The following is a 25,913-nucleotide window of genomic DNA, read 5'->3' as shown; positions in this document are numbered from 1 at the left end:
GCCAATCAAAAGCAGGAGATGGGAAGGGGCCTGGTTATTTATTTCCCCAGTTCCTTCTCTGCAGCCCTCCCCAGAGAGCTAGCCTCTCTGGGTTCAGGGAATTACTCCCTCCCTGTGATGGTTTTAAAACAGATCTGTAAATCCTTTGACACTCCTCCCACAAAAGGTAGAGTCTTACGCTTGGCCCAGTGAAGCATCTTGCTTCTAACAGATACAAGACACATGGAAGTGATGCTGAGGGACTCCCGAGACTAGACTAGGTCAGAAAACGTGATACAGCTTCTGCCCAGCCCTCTGTCCCTTGAAACACACTATTTTGGAGCCCTGAGCCGCCAGGTAAGAAGTCCAGGGTTGAGTGCAATGGCTCATGCCTGTAATCCCCACATTTTGGGAGGACAAGTTGGGAGGACTGCTTAAGCTCAGGAGTTCAAGACCAGCCTGGGCAACATAGCAAGACCCTATCTCTACAAAAAAAAATTTAAAAATTAGCTGAGCATGGTAGTGCACGCTTATAGTCACAGCTACTCAGGAGGCTAAGGTGGGAGTATCACTGAGCCCAGGAGTTGGCAGCTGCAGTCAGTTATGTTCCAGCCTATGAATAGCTACTGCACTCCAGCCTGGGTGACAGTGCAAGATCCTGTCTCAAAGAAAAAAGTCCAGTTACCCAGAAGCTGCCATGCTGGAGAGACGATGTGGGAACCATAAAGAGACAGAAAGAGAGGCCCAAGGAGCCCGGCTGTTCATATCTTCTCTGCCCAGGGCCGGCATGCTAGCAAGCCTTCAGAAGATTCAGCCCCGCCCAACAGCCGCCCTACTTTGAAATAAGCTGTCCTGTCCCCAGACTGCAAAGATTCATGAGCAAAATGACTACTGTCGTTGTTGATAGCCACTCAGTTCTGACAAAGTTTGTTGTAGAGTAGCAATAACCACAGCACATGCTTGCCCTGTCAGACTGACTCCTCACTGTTCCTGGCCCCGGGACTCCACACTGTTCTTCAGCGTTTCCTCTAAACCACACTACAACCCTATATTGAACTCTCCCCAAATAGCCTCTTTCATGCTTTCTGTTTCCTGCCAGGGCTGTCTGTAATGCATGCTTTATTTAAAAGAAAAAGTAAACATCAAGCATGCAGAAAAATACAGAGAATGATATAATGTCAGAACTCATGTGTCCATCTTCCAGATTTAGCAGATATTATATCTGCTTTTTTGTTATATTTGCTTCAGATTTTTTAAAAAATGACAGATTAACTGCCATCCTGAAGTTAGTATATATCAGTCTCAGACATTTCTATATTTCTCTTATCTATACCTGTACCTATATACCACATATAGTGTTCTTTCAATTATTTTTAAGTTTTCATAAATGATTTATTACCCTTTTGAAACTTACTTTTTTCTACTTAGCATTATCTGTTTGAGACTTATGACTTATGTACAGCAAATTGGTTTATTTTACCCACTAAATAGAATTCCAACATATGGCCAAACTACATTTTATTTATCATGTATTATAATTACAAGCATGACCAAAACAAACATCTTCGCCTGAGTCTCTTGGTGCAAAGCTGCAGATGCTTCTTTACAAAAAACGATGTGTTGCAGCATATTCCCATCTTCCATGTTACTGCCCATTACTTTTCTTTTCTTTTCTTTTTGAGACGGAGTCTCACTCTGTCACCCAGACTGGAATGCAGTGGCACGGTCTTGGCTCACTGCAACCTCTACCTCCCGGATTCAAGTGATTCTCCTGCCTCACCCTCCCAAGTAGTTGAGATTACACGGGTAAAACCACACTCGGGTACTTTTTGTATTTTTAGTAGACATGGGATTTTGGCATGTTGGCCAGGCTGGTCTCGAACTGCTGACCTCAAGTGATCTGCCCGCTTCGGCCTCCCAAAGTGCTGGGATTACAGGCATGAGTCGCCTACTACTTTTCAAAGTAGCTGCGGCAGTTTATGCTTTCACCACCGGTGATTCACTCCATTAGCAAGAAATATTCTTCCATCCATCAAAAATCAGAATTATCTCAACTATGTTGATCAATAAGCAGCAGCACACTCTCTAAAATCAGAGGATGCCTTTCCTGGAGGCAACATCCTAAATGATCATCATACTTCACTATAGCTAGGGGACGGGGTGCTCAGACTGCACTGGACATCTCCTGCCTGCTGTATACTTGATCACATTCGTAGATCTTTGAGGTGCCAAGAGAAGCAAAGACAAGGTCCACGGAGCAGCTGTTATGGGCTGGTGACACAAAGGCCACCTGAGGTCTTCCCCACCAAAGGAAATACATGGCAATAGCTGGCAAGGAAAGTGTTGTCAGGCAAGTGCTCTAGAGTCCCAAGTGGAGAAAGATGGAGGAGGGGGTCAAATGCAGCCCAATTGCTTGCCAAGTTCAAGGCAGTGTGGGGGAAGCACTTGGCCCCATCAGTCTCTGATGCAGGAGCAGGTTCCTCAAGCTCCCATGATGACCACATGACAAAGAAAGCTCAGCTGTCCACTCTCAGACCCAGGGGGATTCCCAAAGGTGGCTGGATAACAGAAGAAGCCGGGAGCGAGGGACACAGGTCAAGCCAATGAAGACAGGCTAATCAAATCTGGAGGGCAAAGAAGTGTCTTTAAGGCTGGGCACGGTGGCTCACACCTGTAATCCCAGCACTTTGGGAGGCCAAGGTGGGCAGAACACTTGAGGGCAGGAGTTTGAGACCAGCCTGATCAACATGATAAAACCCCATCTCATATTTTTGTATTACTAAAAATATATTGTATTTTTGGATTTCTAAAAATGCAGTGAGCTGAGATCATGCCACTGCACTCCAGCCTGGGCGACGGAGTGAAACTGTCTTTAAAAAAAAAAAAGAAGAAGCCGAAAGGTCTTTAAAATTTAAAATTAACCTTCACTGTCTAGCCTTGTTTAATAAAAGGCCTGGGTCCCCACATGGGCAAAAAGACAAGCCAAATAAGGCATTCTTGCATCAAAAGCAGGTCTCCAGGTGCTGTGAAGCAGAAAACACAATAAACACTACCCTATAAAAGTACCTAATGGGCAGTTTTCACAGCAAGAGATGATAAGATAAAGCTATCATCTCTGCCGCCGGATGCCAGGCATACTGAAGTTCCCATTTTAGCCGCGCTACAGACTCATCACATACCCCCAGAGACTCTGTCACTCTCTTTCAATCCTTTCACTACACCCAGTGAGAATGTCCATCCCCAGGCCTCTTGGGAGGTGAGTGGCACCCTCACTCTGCCTTACTTTCAGATGAGATCAGGCCTCTTCAGGGGCCGTAGACTCTGCCTTACTTTCAAACAGTGGGTCTCAACAGAGGAATGCTGCCCTCCCTGGGAACACTGGACCAGGTCTGCAAAGATTTTTGGTTGCCACACTCTGCGGGGAGGGGTGCTACTGGCATCGGGTTGAGGCCAGGGATGATGCCTGATATCCTACAATGCACAGTAGCTCCCACCACAAAAAAGTACCCAATTCAACATGTCACGGTGCCAGAGCTGAGAAACCCTGCCTGAAAAGGCCACACACAGACAGGTGCTTTGTAATAGGAATAATTCCCGACTGTAAATTGCAGCAAGACCAATTGCTCAATTCCCCCTTGGAGTGTCCTTGCTGTCATTTTTCAGCTCTCCCTGCCATCACATCTACCTGAAGTCCCCGTGCACCAGTGTGGTCCTCTGCTGATGGGGAAGATGGAGGGGGAGCCACTCGATCAGCCTCTCCATAGCTGGGATGGTGCTGGTTTCAGAAGCCCGATACTGCTTAACCCAGGTTCGCACCTGGCGTGGAATATAGGCCCCTGTGGGAAAGATGATTAGAACATGGTATGCAATTTCAGCAACCTCTGAAAGTAACGGGAAAAAAAACCAGTGCAGTAAAACCCTTTGTCATGCTCTGCAGTGGGTGCTGCGGTGTCTTTGAACACGTTCCTAAGACTGGAGAATTTCCCACATGATGCTCCTGCTGCCCCAAGGTGGAAATCATCGGCTGTTTGGCTGGATTAGTGTGGTCTGGGTGCTGTTCCTAGCTGTGTGGTCTCCAAATATGATCTCTGCTCCTCTTAAAGACCTTATGGCCGGGCATGGTGGCTCACACCTGTAATCCCAGCACTTTGGGAGGCCAAGGTGGGCAGATCATGAGGTCAGGAGTTCAAGACCAGCCTGTCCAACATGGCAAAAGCCCGTCTCTACTAAAAAATACAAAAATTAGCCAGGTGTGGTGGTGGGTGCCTGTGATCCCAGCTACTTGGGAGGCTGAGGCAGGAGAATCGCTTGAACCCAGGTGGTGGAGGTTGAAGTGAGCCGAGATCACACCATTGCACTCCAGCCTGGGTAACAAGAGCAAAACTCCATCTCCAAAAAAAAGATCTTGTGTGCTTCCTAATAGCCTTTCATAAATCACTTTTTGGCTAAACCACAGTGGTTAGCTGAAGGCAAATCAACCCTGGAGTCAGACTGCCAGACTTTGAAACCCAGCTCTGCTGTTCTCTAGCAGTGTGATCTCAGGCAGGTTACTTAGCATCTCTATGCTTTAGTTTCCTCATCTTTTTTTTTTTTTTTTTTTTTTTGAGACGGAGTCTTGCTCTGTGCCCCAGGCTGGAGTGCAGTGGCGCGATCTCGGCTCACTGCAAGCTCCGCCTCCCCGGGTTCACGCCATTCTCCTGCCTCAGCCTCCCGAGTAGCTGGGACTACAGGCGCCCGCCACCTCGCCCAGCTAATTTTCTTGTATTTTTTAGTAGAGACGGGGTTTCACCGTGTTAGCCAGGATGGTCTCGATCTCCTGACCTCGTGATCCGCCCGTCTCGGCCTCCCAAAGTGCTGGGATTACAGGCTTGAGCCACCGCGCCCGGCCAGTTTCCTCATCTTAAGATGGTCCTCATAGAGCCGTTGGGAGAATAAAATATGTAAAGCCCTTAGAACTGTTCTTGGCATATGGTAAGTACTATATGAGGGCTGGCTGCAGTGGCTCATGCCTGTAATCCCAACACTTCGGGAGGCCAAATCACTTGAGCGCAGGAGTTTGGGTAGAGCCTGGGCAACATGGCGAAATCCTGTCTCTACTAAAAATACAAAAATTAGCTGGGCATGGTGGTCCATACCTGTAGTCCCAGCTACTCAAGAGGGAGAGATGGGAGGATCACTTGAGCCCAAGAGGTTGAGGCTGCAGTGAGCCAAGATCACACCACTACACTCCAGTGTGGGCTACAGAGAGAGACCCTGTCTCAAAAAACAAACAAAAAAACTATCCCTGTTGAAACTGGACACGGTGGCACATGCCCAGAGTCCCAACTACTTGGGAGGCTGAGACAGGAGGATGGCTTGAGCCCGTAAGTTTGAGACCAGACCAGCCTGGGCAACATAGTGAGACCCCTATCTCAAAAAAAATATATATTCCTGTTGAAGAGTATTTAGGGAAAAGGGTAAGAAACAGAGAAAAGGCCGGGCGCGGTGGCTCAAGCCTGTAATCCCAGCACTTTGGGAGGCCGAGACGGGCGGATCACGAGGTCAGGAGATCGAGACCATCCTGGCTAACACGGTGAAACCCCGTCTCTACTAAAAAATACAAAAAACTAGCCGGGCGAGGTGGCGGGCGCCTGTAGTCCCAGCTACTCGGGAGGCTGAGGCAGGAGAATGGCGGGAACCCGGGAGGCGGAGCTTGCAGTGAGCTGAGATCCGGCCACAGCACTCCAGCCTGGGCGACAGAGCGAGACTCTGTCTGGAAAAAAAAAAAAAAAGAAACAGAGAAAAACACATTTTAAATACCTTTGGTCAGTATCAGAAAAAAAATTTAAATGGTCTAGTGAGATAAAAGTAGCAGGGAACTGGATAGTAGAATACTTCAGGGAAAAAAAGAAAAAATGAAAAAAAAAAGTTGCAGGGAAGAAAGATTGTGTAGTTCATAAAGGGATTTATCGAAGGCCCAAATACCTAAGTCAGCAACACCTCCATTAAAACTAAACTGGATTTCCAAGGAAGAAGCTAAGTGTGCCTTACGCATGGTGTGTTAATACCCAAAATGATTCAGATCCTAAAAGCAGAAGCACTAGTGATGAAACAACCAGCATGGGAGACGTGGCCTCCTGCTCACCTTGCTTCCCATAGTCTTCAAGCCCCACAGCCTGGGGATCCACACTGTGAATTTTGCACAGGACTGTGTTCATAGCAGTGTATATGGCTCGCCTGTGGCTGGGTTCCAAGCCTGGCAGGGAAGGGTCTTTGTAGATGAGACCTGGGCAGTACTCCATCACATAGAATGGGGTGCCAACGACACTGGGAGGAACACAGAAGGGGTTTCAGGGATCAGAGTCATAATGTGGCAGGCTATTCTTTGTCACTATTCTTTGACCCTATTCTTTGTCACTGTCCCTGGGTGTATGGGTTGAGATCTGGAGAAGAGTTCAGACCCAGAGCACTGGATACTTCCTTTTTCCTTTCACATAAGCACAGTGCATTAGAAGTATCCTTCTTGCAACGGATCTATCCACATACATACACACGTGCATACACACACATGCACACCCATCTGTGCTTCTTGGACAGCATGCTTTTCTCTTCTCCCTGGTTCCTTTGTATAAGCCACAGGAATGGATTCAAAGTGTAACAATGTAGCAAGCAGCAAGGCTCAGAGAAGGACCTCTGGAGTCACACAGAACCGGTTTTTATTTCTTTTCTTTTTTTTTTTTTTTTGAAATGGAGTCTGGCTCTGTCGCCCAGGCTGGAGTGCAGTGGCCGGATCTCAGCTCACTGCGAGCTCCGCCTCCCGGGTTTACGCCATTCTCCTGCCTCAGCCTCCCGAGTAGCTGGGACTACAGGTGCCCACCACCTCGCCTGGCTAGTTTTTTTGTATTTTTTAGTAGAGACGGGGTTTCACCGTGTTCGCTAGGATGGTCTCGATCTCCTGACCTCGTGATCCGCCCGTCTCAGCCTCCCAAAGTGCTGGGATTACAGGCTTGAGCCACCGCGCCTGGCCTATTTCTTATTTTTTTATTTTTTTGAGATGGAGTCTTGCTCTGTTGCCCAGGCTGGAGTGCAGTGGCACGATCTCAGCTCACTGCAACCTCTTCCTGCTGGGTTCAAGCAATTCTCCTGCCTCAGCTGGGACTCCAGGTGCGTGCCGCCATGCCTGACTAATTTTTGTATTTTTAGTAGAGATGGGGTTTCACCATGTTGGCCAGGCTGGTCTTAAACTCCTGACCTCAGATAATCTGCCTGCTTCAGCCTCCCAGAGTGTTGGGATTATGGGTGTGAGCCACTGCACCTGGTCAGAACCAGGTTTAAATCCCAACTCTGCCCTTAGTTGAAGAGTGACCCTGAGAGACTTATTAAACCTCTTTAGGCTTTGTTGTTGAGATGGAGTCTCGCTCTGTTGCCTGTTGCCTAGGCTGGAGTGCAGTGGCATGATCTTGGCTCACTGCAACCTCCGCCTCCTGGTTTCAAGCGATTCTCCTGCCTCACCATCCCGAATAGCTGGAACTACAGGTGTGCGCCACCACATCCGGCTAATTTTTTTGTATTTTTAGTAGAGATGGGGTTTCACTGTGTTAGCCAGGATGGTCTCAATCTCCTGACCTCGTAATCCGCCTGCCTCAGCCTCCCAAAATGCTGGGATTACAGGCGTGAGCCACTGCGCCCAGCCGTGTTGTTGTTTTTTAATCTGTAAGACATACCCACTTCAAAGGGTAATTGCAAGAATTAAGGGCGCTTCCAGGGTATTTGTTACTTAAAAAAAAAAAATGAATTAAGCAACAAACATACAGAGTGCCTGGCATGGTCTCTGGTTCCAACAAGGGTTCAGTAAGTATCCCTTCTTGTTATTGAGGTTATTTTTATCATTTTTCGGTGGTATGAATGGTGTATATACCACCCAGCAGTACTAAGGTGACCCAATGACATGTCACTAATCCATCTTTTGGTCATTACTAGCAATCAGTTTACTACTCTACTGTACTTTATTTATTTATTTATTTGAGACAGAGTCTCACTCTATCACCTAGGCTGGAGTGCAGTGGTGTGATCTCGGCCTACTGCAAACTCTGCCTCTCGGGTTCAAACGATTCTCCTGACTCCAGGCACGTACCACCATGCCCAGCTAATTTTTGTATTTTTCAGTAGAGACGGGGTTCCACCATGTTGGCCAGGCTGGTCTCAAACTCCTGGTTTCAAGTGATCCATCTGCCTCAGGCTCCAGTTTACTACTCTAAAAAATTGTTTTGAAAATTCTACCATTGGCCGGGCGTGGTGGCTCAAGCCTGTAATCCTAGCACTTTGGGAGGCCGAGACGGGCGGATCACAAGGTCAGGAGATCGAGACCATCCTGGCTAACACGGTGAAACCCCGTCTCTACTAAAAAATACAAAAAAACTAGCCGGGTGAGGTGGCGGGCGCCTGTAGTCCCAGCTACTCGGGAGGCTGAGGCAGGAGAATGGCGTAAACCCGGGAGGCGGAGCTTGCAGTGAGCTGAGATCTGGCCACTGCACTCCAGCCTGGGTGACAGAGCAAGACTCCGTCTGAAAAAAAAAAAAAGAAAAGAAAATTCTACCATTACAAATGTTTCAAGTTGAAAAACTATTACAAAAGATGTTTCCAAGAGAATTGGGGAAATTTGAACATGGGCTGGATATTCAGTATTATTATTAAATAATTGTTAGTTATCTTAGGTGTACTGGTGTTGTGGTTATGAAAGACAATGTCAGCCAGGTGCAGTGGCTCACACCTGTAATCCGGCACTTTGGGAGGCCAAGGCAGATGGATCACTTGAGGTCAAGAGTTTGAGACCAGCCTGGCCAACAAGGCAAAACCCCGTCTCTATTAAAAATACAAAAATTAGCCAGGTGTGGTGGTGCATGCCTGTAATCCCAGCTACTTGGGAGGCTGAGGCAGGAGAATTGCTTGAATTCAGGAGGCAGAGGTTGCAGTGTGCCCAGACTGCGCCATTACACTCCAGGCTGGGCAACAGAGTGAGACTCCATCTCAAAAAAAAAAGGAAAAAAAAGAAAAGGAAAAAAAAGACAGGGTCTCACTCTATCATCCAGCCTGGAGTGCGGTGGTGTGATCACAGCTCACTGCAGCCTCCACCTCCCACCTCAATTGTTCCAGGTAAGTAGGTGGGACTACAGGTGTGCACCTCCACACCTGGCTAATTTTTTTTTGTTTTTGTAGAGATGGGGTTTTGCCATGTTGCCCTGACTGGTCTCAAACTCCTGGGCTCAAGTGATCTGCCTGCCTCAGCCTCCTTAAGTGATGGGATTACAGGCGTTAGCCACTATGCCTGGTCAATGTCTTTATTCTTGAGAGATGCATGCTGTCTGAAACTTATTTCAAAAGGTTCAGCCAAAAAAAATCATTATATACATGTTAAAAGTATACATGTATACACACACACATATATAGAAAATAAATGTGGCAAAATGTTAACAATGTTTTAATTTTTGATCTAGATGAAATATAAACAGATATTCATTATATTATTTTTTCTTCTTTCACCTTTTCCGAAGGTTTCAAATGTTTCATAATTAAAACGTTAGGAAAGAAGTGACACTCAAAAAGCATGTTACAAAGCTGTTTAAAATAGTTTAGGTCCAGGCACAGTGGCTCACACTTGTAATCCCAGCATCATGGGAGGCCGAAGTGGGCGGATCATCTGAGGTCAGGAGTTGGAGACAAGCAAGGCCAACATGGTGAAACCCTGTCTCTACTCAAAAAATAAAAAAACTAGCCGGGCGTAGTGGGGGGCGCCTGTAATCCCAGCTACTCAGCAGGCTGAGGCAAGAGAATCATTTGAACTCAGGAGGCAGAGGTTGCAGTGAGCCGAGATTGGGCCACTGGACTCCAGCCTGGGTGACAGAATGAGACTCCGTCTCAAAACACCAAACAGTTTAGAAAGACTCTTATAAAAGAATAAACAAAAACAAGCAACATGAAACTAGATAAATATGGATTTTTTGAATGTTAAAAAAAGATGTTTTCTACCAATTCTCCCTAAAGCAGGCATATACTTACCTGGCAGGATAACTTAAATATCTGAGAACTTCTGGGAGAGGTTGCTATAAAGTTTCTTTGCCCTCCTACCCAAATTTTATTTGTCTTTAACGAATTGGAATTTGTGTTAGCATATGGGCTGTTCTCTCCTGTAGCTTGAATGTGCGATAGCAAAAACATCTGAACTTTACCTTGAATCTTCACAGAGATCAAGAACGTTAGGTACAGGTACTCCAGCATTTGCAAGGGCTTTCATAATCCTGCCAGGACAAATGAAAATAAACAAAACCGCTGGCTGAATTGATGAGATTTTCTTCAAGTTACTTTTCTTTGTTTGTTTGTTTGTTTTGTTTTTTGAGACACAGTGTTGCTCTGTTGCCCAGGTTGGAGTGCAGTGGCGCAATCTTGGCTCACTGCAACCTTCACTTCCTGAGTTCAAGCCATTCTCAGGACTCAGTCTCCTGAGTAGCTGGGATTACAGATGTGCACCACCACGCCCAGCTAATTTTTGTATCTTTAGTAGAGACAAGGTTTTGCCATGTTGGCCAGGCTGGTCTCAAATTCCTGACCTTAGGTGATCCACCTGCCTCAGCCTCCCAAAGTCCTGGGATTACAGGCATAAGCCACTGCGCCTGGCCTGAAATTACTTTTCTGAATTAAAAATGGTACATAAATTAAAATGAAATTCTAAAAAATATTCAATTGACCCAAAAGTAAGAAAGAACAAAAAAAATGATGGGACAAACAAAAAACCAATGGTGAAATTGTAGACCTAAATCAAACATATCAATAACTACATTAAACTCAATAGATGAATAGATTCCAATTAAAAGACAGAAGTTGGCTGGACATGGTGGCTCCTGCCTGTCTCAACTAAAAATACAAAAATTAGCCAGGCGTGGTGGCGTGCACCTGTAATCCCAGCTACTTGGGTGGCTGAAGCATGAGAATCACTTGAACCCAGGAGGTGGAGGTTGCAGTTAGCCAAGATCGTTCCACTGTGTTCTCGCGTGGGTGACAGAGTGAGACTCCATCTCAAAAATCAAAAAAATAAATGAAATAAAATAAAAATAAAAGACAGAAGTTTTCAGTCTGGACAGAAAAGCATGACCTAATTATATGATGTCTACAAGAGATATGCGCTGAATATATAAACATAGATAGGTTGCAAAAACAAGAATGGAAATGGAAGCATTATGCAATCACTAAGCATAAGAAAGCTGGTGTGGCTACTTTAATATCAAATAAAGTAGGCTTTACAACAGTGTACCACCAGAGACAAAGAGAGACATTTGAAAATGATACAACTGCAAGTTCATCAGAAAGGTATTACAATCATAAATATGTACATGCTGAACAACAGAGCTTCAAAATACGTCAAGTAAAAATGATCAAAATTAAAGAGAAAAAAATGAAGAAATCCACAAGTCTTAGCTGAGATTTTAACACTCCTTTCACAGTAATGATAGAATTAGACAAAACTAGATTTATCTAAAGACATATATCTGAACCCACTACCAACCAACCTGATCTGATGGATATTTGTATACCACTAACTCAGATATTGCAAAACATACATTATTTTCAAGTAAACACAATATGTTTACCAAGATAAGTCATGTGCTGGTCCATAAAATAAATCTCAATAAATTTCAATAAAAATTAAAATGTAGCCCAGCACGGTAGCTCACACCTATAATCCTAGCACTTTGGGAGGCCAAGGTGGGCGGATTACCTGAAGTCAGGAGTTCAACACCAGCCTGGCCAATATGGCAAAACCCTGTCTCTATTAAAAGTACAAAAATTAGGGCTGTGCATGGTGGCTCAAACCTGTAATCCCAGCACTTTCGGAGGCCGAGGTGGGCGGATCACAAGGTCAGGAGATCGAGACCATCCTGGCTAACATGGTGAAACCCTGTCTCTACTAAAAATACAAAAAAAATTAGCCAGGTGTGGTGGCAGGCGCCTGTAGTCCCAGCTACTCGCAAGGCTGAGGCAGGAGAATGGCGTGAACCCAGGAAGCAGAGCTTGTAGTGGGCTGAAATCATGCCACTGCACTCCAGCCTGGGCAATAGAGCGAGACTCCGTCTCAAAAAAATAATAATAATAATACAAAAATTAGTCAGGCATGGTGCCTCACACCTGTACTTCTACCTACTCAGAAGGCTGAGGCAGGAGAATCACTTGAACCCAGGAGGCGGAGGTTGCAGTGAACCGAGATCATGCCACTGCAATGAAGACTGGGCGACAAGAGCGAAACCCCGTCTCAAAAAATAACAAACAAAAGGCTGGGCGCGGTGACTCACACCTGTAATCCCAGCACTTTGGGAGGCTGAGGCGGGTGGATCACGAAGTCAGGAGATCGAGACCATCCTGGCCAACATGGTGAAACCCCATCTCTCCTAAAAATACAAAAATTAGCCGGGCATGGTGGTGTGTGCCTGTAGTCCCAGCTACCCAGGAGGCTGAGGCAGAAGAATCGCTTGAACCTGGGAGGCGGAGGTTGCAGTGAGCCAAGATTGCGCCACTGCACTCCAGCCTGGGCGACAGAGCAAAAACTCCGCCTCAAAACAAAACAAACAATAGAAAAAAGTAACAAAACAAACTGTGGTTCCCAGATCAATGTGATTGATAAACCCCTAGCTAGACTAACGAGAGAGAGAATACAAATTATCAATCAATACCAGCAGTGATAAAGAAAGGATATCACTAGGGTGGGCATAGTGGCTCACGCCTGTAATCGCAGCACTCTGGGAGGCCGAGGCAGGTGAATCACTTGAGGTCAGGGGTTGTAGACCAGCCACGCCAACATGGTGAAACCCCACCTCTACTAAAAATAGTAAATTAGCTGGGCATGGTGGCACGTGCCTGTAATCCCTGTTACTTGAGAGGCTAAGGCAGGAGAATCACTTGGACTTGGGAGGTGGAGGTGGCAATGAGCCAAGATCATGCCACTGCACTCCAGCCTGGGCGACAGAAAAAAAAAAAAAAAGGATATCACTATAGATCCTACATATATTAAAAAGATAGTAAGGGAATATGATAAATAATAAATTCAATAGCTTGGGTGATATGAACAGACTCCTTAGAAATTACAACTTACCAAAACTAAAACAAGATGAAATAAAATATCTGAGTAACAATATTTTTATTAAATTAATAATCAAAAACCTTGGCCAGGCACGCTGGCTCCTGCCTGTAATCCCCAAAACTTTGGGAGGTCAACGTGGGAGGACTGCTTGAGGCCAAGAGTTCAAGCAATATAGTAAGGCCCCATTTCTACAAAAAAATTTGTAAAACTAGCCAGGCATGATGGTATGTGCCTGTAGTACTTGGGAGGCTGAGGCAGGAGAATCACTTGAGCCCAGGAGTTCGAGTTTATAGTGAGGTATCATCGCACCACTGTACTCCAGCCTAGGCAAGAGTGACTCTCTGCCTAAAAAAAAAAATCAGCTAATACTATATATGCAATTTGTATCTGCCTTTACTATCTTAAAATTTTATCATACACATTTGTTATTATAGGCATAGTTTTACTAGCTGCAATAACAGCATAATCATTAAGGGTGAGCTATGAAATCTGATGGACTGGCTATAAAGCTAGACTCTAGCACTTGCTTACTAGTTTTATGACCCTGGGTATGCTGGTTAATCTTTTTTTTTTTTTTTTTTTTTTTGAGACAGCGTCTCACTTTGTGAGTGCAGTGGTACGATCTCAGCTCACTACACCTCTGCTTCCTGAGTTCAAGTGATTCTCCGGCCTCAGCCTCCCATGTAGCTGGGACTACAGGTGCAAGGCACCAACACCTGGCTAATTTTTGTATTTTTTGTAGTCAGGGTTTCACCATGTTGCCCAGACTGGGCTCGAACTCCTGAGCTCAAAGCAATCTGCCTGCCTTGGTTTCTTTAAGCCTCACTCCTCCTAGTTATAAATGAGGATTATAACAGTAACATATCATAGAGTTGTGAGGATGCTCTGCAGTAACAAGACATTCAAAGCATTTATTTTAGTGCCTGGCACACACTAAACATTCAATAAATGTTAGCTATTACTATTTCTGTCATTGCAACGAGTAGATATACCAAGGTTTACTTATTTCCTGATTATGGTACAGATTATAGTACAGATTATAGTACATTTAAGTAGTTTCCAAACTCTTTTGTTTGTTTCTTGAGACAGAGTCTCACTCTGTCACACAGGCTGGAGTATGCAGTGGTGCCATCTCAGCTCAGTGCAGCCTCCACCTCCCAGGTTCAAGAGATCCTCTCACCTCAGCCTGCTGAGTAGATGGAACTACAGGCATATGCCACCACACCCATCTAACTATTTGTATTTTTGGTAGAGACAGGTTTTCACTATGTTGTCCAGGCTGGTCTTAAACTCCTGAGCTCAAGTGATCCACCTGCCTCAGCCTCCCAAAGTGCTGGGACTACATTAGCTACTGCTCCTGGCCTTCCAAATTCTTCTTATTAAACAACTTTGTGGTGAGCATATTAATACATAAAGCTGTTTCCCCCTACTTAGAATTATTTCTTTTTTTTTTTTTTTTTTTTTTTTTGAGACGGAGTCTTGCTCTGTCACCCAGGCTGGAGTGCAGTGGCCGGATCTCGGCTCACTGCAAGCTCCGCCTCCCAGGTTCACGCCATTCTCTTGCCTCAGCCTCCCGAGTAGCTGGGACTATAGGCGCCCGCCACCTCGCCCGGCTAGTTTTTTGTATTCTTTAGTAGAAACGGGGTTTCACCGTGTTAGCCAGGATGGTCTCGATCTCCTGACCTCGTGATCTGCCCGTCTCGGCCTCCCAAAGTGCTGGGATTACAGGCGTGAGCCACTGCGCCCGGCCAGAATTATTTCTTTAAGACAGAGACCCAGAATTGGAATTACTAGGTCTAGAAGTATGAAAACTCTGAGGCTTTTAATAAATTGTATCATATTGTTTTCCAGAATAGTTCTAATTTACATTTGGCTTTTTTGGGGATTGGGGCAGGGTCTCACAATGTCTCCCAGGCGGGAATGCAATGACGCCACAGTAACTCACTATAGCCTCAACCTCCCAGCTCAAGCAATCCTCCCACCTCAGCCTCCTGAGTAGGTGGGACTACAGGTTCGTGCCACCACGAGCAGGCTAATTCTTTTTTTTTTTTTTTTTTTGGTAGAGACAGGGTTTTGCCACATTGCCTAGGCTGGTCTTGACCTCTTGGGCTCAATGATCCTCCTGCCTCGGTCTCCCAAGGCACTGGGATTATAGGTGTGACCCACAAAACCTGGTCCATAACTGTAGTTTTAAATGTCTTGGGGTGTTTTTATGGAGTGCTGACTTTTCTGTTTAGGGCTGAGCTTGTGCACGGTGGAGGCTAGTGGGCAAGTGCTCCCCTGGCCCTGAAAACTTACCTGAACTCCCTCTCTATGGCATGGGCAGATGGAAGGAGTGTCCCTGGGGGCTTCTTCCTCAGAACCAGATCACGATTAGCCAGGCTGATGTAGTAAGTTGGATTTGACTGCCCGTGATCAAACTGAAGGAGTTCCAATGGGCCTGCAAGTTTGAAAACAAAGAAAACTCAAACCAGCCCTGGACGACAGATCTGAGCAGACATTCTTTCTTTCTAATGAGTTCTGCATTTGGGCTTCAAAATATCCTCATCTGCCATGCAGTGCAAGAAAAGCACCTCTTACCTGCCTACCAGGAGTGACTGAGTCCCAGGTCTACACCCCGCCAACTCAGGTCCAGGATCACATGCCACTACAGTTTGTCAAAGGCCATTCATTTTATACCACAGTAATTTTCTCATTTTGTGCAGGTGTCCAATTTTGTCCTTCCTGCCAACTCCTGCTCCATGAATAAAAACATGCTCATTCTGTTCATCAAGCACAAATGCAGCCATGGCAACCCATCTTGCTAAATAGAATGCTTTAAGCCTGAGGATGAAAGGTGCCCTTGCACGTCCCTCTGCCTGACACTGCTGGGACAGCTGAAAGGAGTGACACAGAGGCCTTTGGCCTGACACAAAGCTGCTTTCATGAGATGCAATTTCCCACTGCACTAGGCTGAATTCCATGGCTCCCTTGCAGGATCCTGGCTGAGGTGAAAGTAATTCATTCTCAGCTCCATAAGAAGACTGAACCCTGGGTGTAGATTGATTTCACTTGGTTAGAAGAGCAGGCAAGCAACAGAAGTCTGCCTGAGTTCTTCCGGCTAGCCAGAGTGGGTGCCACAGCTGTGCAGAGGCCACTACCAATAATCCAATTGCTGGAAAACATCCTAATGTGAAACTCTATCAATAAAAGCCTTTTTCAAGGAGCAAGTGGGTGAAACCTTTATCACCTGGGAAAAATGTCTTCTTTGGCCGGGAGCAGAGGCTCATGCCTGTAATCCCAGCCCTTTGGGAGGCCAAGGTGGGTGGATCACCTGAGATCAGGAATTTGAGACCAGCCTGACCAACATAGTGAAACCCCATCTCTACTAAAAATATAAAAATTAACCAGGCATGGTAGCGGGTGCCTGTAATCCGAGCTACTTGGGAGGCTGAGGCAGGAGAATCACTAGAACCCAAGAGGTGGAGGTTGCAGTGAGCTGAGATCATGCCATTGCACTCCAGCCTGGGCAACAAGGGCAAAACTCCATCTCAAAAAAAATTAAATTAAATTAAAAAAAATTTTTAAGTCTCTTTTTTTGTTTTCTTTTGTTTTTGAAATGGAGTCTTGCTCTGTCATCCAGGCTGGAGTGCAGTGGCACTGTCTCAGCTCACTGCAACCTCTGCTTCCTGGGATCAAGCGATTCTCCTGCCTTAGCCTCCCCAGTAGCTGGGACTACAGGCATGCGCCACCACACTCAGCTAATTTTTGTATTTTTAGTAGAGATGGAGTTTCGCCATGTTGACCAAGCTGGTCTCAAACTCCTGGCCTCAAGTGATCTGCCCACCTCAGTCTCCCAAAGTGCTAGGATTACAGGCATGAGTCACCACCCCTGACCCAAAAGTGTCCTCTAAAGCACACAAGGCAGCTGGTTTTCTGAGGGCGGAATGTGAAGGAGGAAAGAGAAAACTTCTCTCCAAGAAATGGAGACAACTTGTTGCATTTTAAAATCATGCAACTTTTTTTTTTTTTTTTTGAGAGAGTCTTGCTCTGTTGCCCAGGCTGCAGTGCAGTGGCACGATCTCAGCTCACTGCAACCTCCACCTCCTAGGTTCAAGTGATTCTCCTGAGTAGCTAGGACTACAGGCATGTGCCACCATGCCCAGCTAATTTTTGTATTTTTCCTTTTTTTTGGCGGGGGGGGGGGATGGAGTCTTGCTCTGTCGCCTAGGCTGGAGTGCAGTGGCACTCACTGCAACCTTGGTCTCCCGGGTTCAAGTGATACTCCTGCCTCAGCCTCCCAAGTAGCTGGGATTACAGGCACCCACCAAAACGCCCGGCTAATTTTTGTATTTTTAGTAGAGATGGGGTTTCACCATGTTGGCCAGGCTGACCTCGAACTTCTGACTTCAGGTGATCCACCTGCCTCAGCCTCCCAAAGTGCTGGGATTATAGGTGTGAGCCACTGAGCCTGGCCCCCTTTTATTCTTTTTCTTTTTTTTTTTTTAAGAGGGAGTCTCACTCTATCACCCACGCTAGAGTGCAGTGGCGCAATATAGGCTCACTGCAACCACTGCCTCCCGGGTTAAAGCGATTGTTGTGCCTCAGTCTCCAGAGCAGCTGGGACTATAGTTGTGCACCACCACATCCAGCTAATTTTTGTATTTTTAGTAGAGACAAGGTTTCACATCGTTGGTCAGGCTGGTCTCGAACTCCTGGCCTCAAGTGATCGCCTGCCTCGGCCTCCCAAAATGCTGGAATTACAGGAGTGAGCCACTACACCCTGGTCACCAATGCAAATTCTTTTTTTTTTTTTCCTGAGATGGAGTCTTGCTCTGTTGCCCAGGCTGGAGTACAGCAGCACAATCTCGGCTGACTGCAACCTCTGCCTCCTGGGTTCAAGCAATTCTCCTGCCTCAGCCTCCTGAGTATCTGGGATTACAGGCACCCACCACCATACCCAGTTAATTTTTGTATTTTTAGTAGAAACAAGGTTTCACCAAGTTGGCCAGGCTGGTCTCGAACTCCTGACCTCGTGATCTACCTGCCTCGGCCTCCTAAAGTGCTGGGATTACAGGCGTGAGCCACCGTACCCCGCCTGCCAATGTAACTTCTAAGTCATCTTCACAAAATGGGCTGTCGTCTCAAAGCATTAGAAACTGTAAAATCCTCTGAGCACATACTGCAGTCCCCAAGTTCCTCTCCCTGTTGAAAGCAGGCAACCACTGCCATACCACACTCTCAGGTGTAAGAGTGGGATAGGTATACTTTTGGAGATCCATAAATAGGGAAGTTAATGCTTTTTCCCAAGCAAAACTGAAAGCAGTGCTCAGATGCACCAGGCCCAATGGCTATTTTCCTCACTGTAAAGCTTCTTTGTCTCCAGCCCATTCCATTAGGGTTGAAAAGTGAGAAACAGACCAAAACCTTCGCCTCGGAGAGAGTTACCAAAACATGAAAGACACCCACATACCTGTGGTCTGGATACCCAGTAAGTCTTTGAGGTACTTCTTCAAGGAATCTTTCGGAATTTCCATCGTCTTTCTCACAGGCTGAGTGTTTGGAACACCTAGTCTCAATGTAAAACCCAAGAGAGCTTCTAATTCCTTTACTGCAGTCTCTGGGTCATTAACCTGGTTTCAGAGAGAATATGTATATGTATATATTTTGTTGTTGTTATTTTTCCCTTCTTTTCACAGAATGTTGAGAATATATATACATTTTTTTTTTAATTTTACAATTCATGGTAGTACAAGTGTAGAGAATATATATTGAACAGGTGCCAGCAGTCAACCCTGGCCCCGGGGGCTCCTATCTGTTTCCTAGGAGGTGTCCGAAATGTTTGTTCCCCAGTGCCATAAAGACATAGCACTTGAACACAAATTTAATTTACTCAGGAAGGCCATTTTTACTTCCTGCAGAAAGGGTACACTCGCCAGCAGTTTTGCCACAAGAGTACACCAAACAAAGGAGACAGGGTCATTTATAACCTGACGCATCCACCCTACTGCTGTGTCTGGTTTCACTGGAATGGGACTTTTAAATTCTGTATTTATCCTGATTGGCGAGCAACTTAGAATTTTTTTTTTTTTTTTTTTTTTTAGATAGAAGTCTCACTCTTTCGCCCAGGCCGGACTGCAGTGGCGCTATCTTGCCTCACTGCAAACTCTGCCTCCTGGGTTCACGCCATTCTCCTGCCTCGGTCTCCTGAGTAGCTGGGACTAAAGGCGCCCACCACTGCGCCCAGCTAATTTTTTATATTTTTAGTAGAGACAGGGTTTCACCGTGTTAGCCAGGATGGTCTCCATCTCCTGACTTCATGATCCACCCGCCTGGGCCTCCCAAAGTGTTGGGATTACAGGCGTGAGCCACCGCACCCGGCCTAGAACTTTTTGAAAGAGGCAAAGGTAGAGGAGAACAAAGGAAGGAAGAAGTAACTTGTGGAATGCTGAGAAAAGTAAAAACACCTTCAAATAAGGAAGAGGAACAGGCTATGACCTAATGCTTGCTTGGACCAGTATAAGCATGCCAGGGCAAATATTTAGGCTAAATTGTGGGAGTAAAGAACATAAAGCACATTGATTTCTTTATCACAGCTAGCAGATATTTAAGAATGCTAGCACAGGTCTTCAAATACATTTTGCTTCTAAGAGAAGTTACTATTTATTCCTACTTAAGTGGGGAGGAAAGTCTTTGAAGAGGAACCTCTACTTTACTTTTTACAATTCCCCCTCTTTTTATTTTATAATTTCTCTTCAAATTTGTTTAATACGTTTTGATTTAATTGCTTTGTTTGTCCCTCTAATAGAAGTAATTTTTCCAAATAGGGTGGAGGAGAGTTTGGAGTTAACTCTGTACAGAGTGGCAGAGACAAGATTTTGTATAAAACTTCAAAGGCTGGGCGCAGTGGCTCATGCCTGTAATCCCAGCACTTTGGGAGGCTGAAGCAGGCAGATCACGAGGTCAGGAGTTTGAGACCAGCCTGACCAACATGGTGAAACCCCGTCACTACTAAAAATACAAAAATATTAACCGGGGATGGTGGTGTGCGACCGTAATCCCAGCTACTCAGGGGGCTGAGGCAGGAGATCACTGGAACCTAGGAGGCAGAGGTTGCAGTGAGCCGAGATTGAGCCACTGCACTCCAGCCTAGGTAACAGAGTGAGACTCTGTCTCAAAACAAACAAATAGCCGGGCGCGGTGACTCACGCCTGTAATCCCAGCACTTTGGGAGGCCGAGACGGGTGGATCACGAGGTCAGGAGATCGAGACCATCCTGGCTAACACGGTGAAACCCCGTCTCTACTAAGAAATACAAAAAACTAGCCGGGCGAGGTGGCGGGCGCCTGTAGTCCCAGCTACTCGGGAGGCTGTGGCAGGAGAATGGCGTGAATCGGGGGGCGCGGAGCTTGCAGTGAGCCGAGATCGCGCCACTGCACTCCAGCCTGGGTGACAGAGTGAGACTCCATCTCAAAAAAAAAAAAAAAAAAAAAAACCTTTGAAGGCCGGGAATAATATAACAGCCTACAAGAATAAGGACACCAATAACAAGAGCAAACGAGGTGAGAACTGAAGTTAAAACTTCTTTTTATCCACTGAACCAATGTTTTATTATTTTAGAAAATGGGTGATTTATTTTAGAATTTTTGGCAAGTTTATCAGATAGGGAGGTTAATACTGTAGCACTTTTGTTATAGTCCATCAGGGACAGTATTATTAGGAACGAAGGTACAATATTGAGTTTTAATTATGAAACAAACATCTTTTTTTTTTTGCTAATATTATTATTTTTTTTTGAGATGGAGTCTTGCTCTGTCATCCAGGCTGGAGTGCAATGGTGCAATCTTGGTTCACTGCAAGCTCTGCCTCCTGGGTGAACACCCCTACAAAGGTCTTAAGCCTACCATTCACCTCCTTTCCTATCTCTTTTCTCAAGCTGCCTTCTCAGTACCTGTTTGTCTTGCTTCTCATTGAAAATTCAAGCAGCTAGTCACATAGATTTCATAATTAACACAAAATAAGATGACTATGGAAATGTAGGGAGAAACCTTAAGGAAAGCTAGAGCTACAAATGTAAAAAGATTACAGAGAAATATGTTGCACTAGTGGCTCGTGCATGGGAGGGGGTTCAAAAAATAGTGACTATTACCTTAATGGTGTGAATACCAAGGCTGGCAGCTGCTTTTACATTTGGTCCAAGGTCATCAAGAAAGATAGACTCAGAGGGCTGCAGGCCGAGCCGCTCCAAGCACAGCTTGTAGATCCTAGGGTCTGGCTTACAGATCCCTTCCACGCAGGACTCCACGACCTGATGGAGGGACGGGAATGAGAGATGAATGTCCCTAAAGGTGGAGCTCCCACACGCATGCTGGTAAACTTTTTGAAAGGAAAAGCATAAGAAGGACAGTTGAGATTTATTATAACAAGTAATTTAAGATTGTTATGATATAAAATGATGTTGCCTTCTTAAATTGAGGAATTTGACAATACTGGGTTACAACATGGGGGCAAACTCGAGAAACCAAAATGTCTGTTTCAGACACTGTGACCCTGTGCAAACAAGCAAAGCTATAATGGGCCTCAGTGTCATCATCAACAAAATGGGAAGAATATTAATAGTCATCTTACCTATCTTAGCTCAGTAAGTTGTGAAACTTAAATGAAACTTAAGTCTTGAGTTCCAAAATGACAAAGCATTTGGCTAATGTCACATCTTGGGGCTAAACAAAGCAGAAGAAAAGCTGTACATGTCAGCTTTATGGGAAGTAGTTCACCATTTTTTTTTTTTTTTTCAGAAAGAAGACACTGTCACAAGTATAAAATAAATACGAACTTAGTGTTTATTTTAGAGGTTTAAAAACCCATCCATACTCCATGTAGACAGAAATTCCATGGGAGGGCTGACACTGTTCCTGACATGCTAAGAGGCTCCTATACTCTGATGACCTTGCTTCAGCCACGTATCTGATCTGCAATGGGTGGAGGGTGCTGGTGAGAGTACAGGAGAACCTGGGAAAGCCTTCTCAGTGTCAGGCTGTCTCTGATCCACTGATTCCCCGAAAGTCCTTTTAGTGTCCCCAGGGCTTAATCTCCTATAGTGTGGGCCCAAGACAGCCACATAGCCTATAACCAATACCCTCTGATCTGCCCGAAGAACAGAACTAAATCTCTGACTTGCCATTTGGAATGACCCAGGCTCTCCAAGGCCAAGGACAAATCCAATGGCCCCTCTCTCTATCCCACACTTGCATTCTGGGTTGGGTGAGAACTGCCCTTTCAGGTAAATAAATGTCCGAATAAACTGGACCTTTCTACTTTCTCTTGTCTTCTAAGGACCTGAATGAGCTAAAAAAAAAAAAAAAAAAGTCTAAGAAGCTACCCTAAAGAAAACGTCAATAGTGAGAAGTACAGAAGCAGGGTGTCTCAGACACCGATCGATGTAACGTACCACATGGAAGCGGCAGAGCTGTACTGGCTGAGACGAGAGACAGGAAAGTGGAGGGAACTGTGGGGGATGGGGCAAAGTTCCAGGAAGCAGACAGCTCCTCTCACTAGGTGAATTACATTTGGGGGAAGTAAAATAAATTCTTAAGATTTGTTTGATAAGATCTCTAGCCTTCTTTTTCTGTTCTATTTTGCACACGATGGCATGAACTTATTCAGGGTTTCTATTACTTTCTTGGCAAACCAGGAACTGTGGGAACAAGGCCAGTGTTTTTCCAAATGTGGATCAGATAAAAATGATTTTATTTACCAAGGCTCTATCCCAGGAAGATGGAGGGGAAGCCTCCTTCTCAAGGTAAGCATGACGGAGGCTGTGTGGTAAGACAGAAGCATGGACAGAATCCGAAGTCCAAGTCCCTCACTGCATCTTGGGGTGTCTCACCCCAGCTGCACGGCAGAATCACCTGTGGAGCTTTTTTGAAATACACATAGGGCCGGGCGCGGTGGCTCAAGCCTGTAATCCCAGCACTTTGGGAGGCCGAGACAGGTGGATCACGAGGTCAGGAGATCGAGACCATCCTGGCTAACATGGTGAAACCCCGTCTCTACTAAGAAATACAAAAAACTAGCCGGGCGAGGTGGCGGGCACCTGTAGTCCCAGCTACTCGGGAGGCTGAGGCAGGAGAATGGCGTGAACCCAGGAGGCAGAGCTTGCAGTGAGCTGAGATCCGGCCACTGCACTCCAGTCTGGGCTACAGAGCGAGACTCCGTCTCAAAAAAAAAAAAAAAAAAAAAGAAATACACATGCCTGGATCCCAACTAGACATACTCAACAAAAGCCTCCAGGGAAACAGACCCAGAATCTTTACAAACTTCCAGGTCATGTGATGTGTAGGCAGAGTTGAAAATCTTTAATCTCACTGGCCCAACGAAGGGTACAAATACAGCCAGGCATAGGCAGATGTAGGGCTAAGGGAATATGCCACTTCCTGGAGTCCAGCCAAAGTAGCTCTTCCAAAGATGGAAAGAATCAGAAAGGGGCTCTGGTAGCAAAATGTCCAATACTTGAGTTATCAGAGAAATTTCATCCAATGTGTTCCAGAGGTTACCATGACTCTCACTATATTTGGTGAGCTGTTCCCTTTTGCACTGACTCGGAATATCTTTGGAGCAATGGGCCAGGGGAAGGGTTCTTCTGATCCATCACAACTCTAAAAGGTGTTGGAAGATCAACTGCCAATCTGGGCTTTGGAGTCTCTAAAGGGAATTATCACTGCTGTTGGTTATAAGACAAAAACAAACATTTTTAAAGTATCCAAATAGGGCCGGGCATGGTGGTTCATGCCTGTAATCTCAGCACTTTGGGAGGCTGAGGTGGGTTGATCATTTGAGGTCAGAAGTTTGAGACCACCCTGGCCAACATGGTGAAACCCGCTCTCTAATATTAATAAAAAACAAAAACTAGCCAGGCGTGGTGGCATGCACCTATAGTCTCAGCTACTAAGAGGCTGAGGCACAAGAATTGCTTGAATCTGGGAGGTGGGGATGCAATGAACTGAGACTGAGCCACTGAACTCCAACCTGGGCGACCGAGAGAGACCCTCTCTCAGGGAAAAAACAAAGAGAGTACCCAAATAGGGGCCAGGCATGGTGGCTCATGCTTGTCATCCCAGCACTTTAGGAGGCCGAGGTGGGTAGATTACTTGAGGTCAGGAGTTCAAACTTTGGAGTCTCTATCCCAGGAAGATGGAGGGGAAGCCTCCTTCTTCCCTGGCCAACATGGTGAAACCCTGTCTCTACTAAAAATTCAGGGGTGGTAGTGCCAGGGGCAGTGCATGCCTGTAATCACAGCTACTCAGGAGGCTGAGACAGGAGAAATGCTTGAGCCTAGAAGAGGGAGGTTACAGTGAGCCGAGATGGTGCCACTGTACTTTAGCCTGGGCAACAGAGCAAGATTGTCTCAAGAAAAAAAAAAAAAAAAAAATATATATATATATATATACACACACACACATAAAAATAGGCCATGCACGGTGGCTCATACTTGTAATCCCAGCACTTTGAGAGGCGGAGATGGGCGGATCACTCGAGGTTGGGAGTTGAAGACCAGCCTGGCCAACACGGTGAAACCCCGTCTCTACTAAAAATATAAAAATTAGCCAAGCATGGTGGCACACGTCTGTAATTCCAGCTACTCAGGAGTCTGAGGCATGAGAATGGCTTGAACCTGGGAAGCGGAGGTTGCAGTGAGCTGAGATTGCGCCACTGAACTCCAGCCTGGGTTACAGAGCGAGACTCCATCTCAAAATAAATAAATAAAAATAAATAAATAAGTAAAGTACCCAAATACAGCCAAGCATGTCAAAACTATAGGTTTATCACATGACAGGTTGGGATACACACATGGAGCAGATGGATTTAGTATGGAAGTAAATCAGGCCAAGGAAGTCAGTAAAGTTTTATTGGACAGCACTGGTCTAGGAATTAATGTCACAGAAATAGAAGGCAACATAGTTCGTCTTAGAAAAGGCCAAAGGATCCATTAAGATGTAAGGGCTGATAGAGATGCTTGTGTTATATGAAGACTAAGGTTCGAATTTAGAATGTAAAGCTGAAGTGTCAACCGGTTATCAAATGCCATAAATGTCTGACCTTGCTAAGAACACAGTGTTATTTTAAAAGGTCTGTTTTCAACCTATTGCATTTAAACCTAACTTAGTCAAGTGTCTGAAGGAAAAACTCCCTCACTCAAGACCTGTTAGAAGGCAGCATTTAACGCTGCACCCTGAAGCGAGGGCACAGATTCTGTTCCAATGGTTTTCAATTAGCTCAAGCTTACCACATCAAACTGTTTCCGGTCCAGGGGCAAAAAGCTTTTCTGGTTGGGAAGATAAAAATTATTGCTCAAGACTGCAGTCTGAAGACCTTTTGCCCGAATTTGAGTTATGGCCTCAGTCATCACTGGGAACTGCTTTGCCACTCGCTCACTGGTCAGCAGAGAGAAAAATGAGTCCACAGGCACGGAGGTTTTTGACTAAAAACAGGAGAGGGCAGGGGAGAACAGCAATCATTAAGAGTGACAAACACTCATGGCCAACAGAAAAAAAAAAATAAGCTTATTCCTGGAGTCCTTCTGCTCTCTGGCTACAGGAGCCGAGGCTCATAGCTTGCTGCCTGCAGGAACTGTGTTTCTCACTTCCTCAGCCCCTGTGCTGAACTCTCATATAAGATTTTAAAAAGTTACCTAGGACTAGAGTTATAGGCTAGGCACAGCTGCTCACACCTGTAATCCCAGCATTTTGGGAGGCTGAGGTGGGAGAACTGCTTGAGCTCAGGAGTTTGACACCAGCCTGGGCAACAAAGTGAGATCTAAAAAAAAAAGTTTTTTAACTTAGCCAGGCTTGGT

The 25,913-nt window shown here is 45.6% G+C and overlaps 1 protein-coding gene across 24 annotated transcripts in view; it reads right to left on the bottom strand.

Annotated features, from left to right (window-relative positions):
* ACAD10 (acyl-CoA dehydrogenase family member 10) overlaps positions 1-25,913 on the bottom strand; it is a 73,017-nt gene that overhangs the window by 23,586 nt on the left and 23,518 nt on the right. For 18 of the 24 annotated variants that reach the window (XR_013401409.1, XR_013401408.1, XR_013401406.1 and 15 more), the window contains 7 exons: positions 25,347-25,541; positions 21,213-21,371; positions 18,537-18,696; positions 15,383-15,524; positions 10,185-10,253; positions 6,104-6,285; positions 3,665-3,815 (listed from right to left, as the gene is read on the bottom strand). Coding sequence is in view for 20 of the 24 variants with exons in the window: in XM_015152820.3 (XP_015008306.3) it covers positions 3,665-3,815; positions 6,104-6,285; positions 10,185-10,253; positions 15,383-15,524; positions 18,537-18,696; positions 21,213-21,371; positions 25,347-25,541 (1,058 nt within the window). In the remaining 4 variants the exon portion in view is untranslated. The remainder of the gene's footprint in view (positions 1-3,664; positions 3,816-6,103; positions 6,286-10,184; positions 10,254-15,382; positions 15,525-18,536; positions 18,697-21,212; positions 21,372-25,346; positions 25,542-25,913) is intronic. The other 6 variants (XM_077955148.1, XM_077955154.1, XM_077955159.1 and 3 more) reach the window with 1 other exon arrangement.

The sequence above is a fragment of the Macaca mulatta genome, chromosome 11, assembly GCF_049350105.2.
Source record: "Macaca mulatta isolate MMU2019108-1 chromosome 11, T2T-MMU8v2.0, whole genome shotgun sequence".
In the NCBI taxonomy this organism is placed as follows: Eukaryota; Metazoa; Chordata; class Mammalia; order Primates; family Cercopithecidae; genus Macaca; species Macaca mulatta.
The sequence above is the reverse complement of the archived record's forward strand: the minus strand, read 5'-3'. Positions and strand labels throughout refer to the sequence as shown.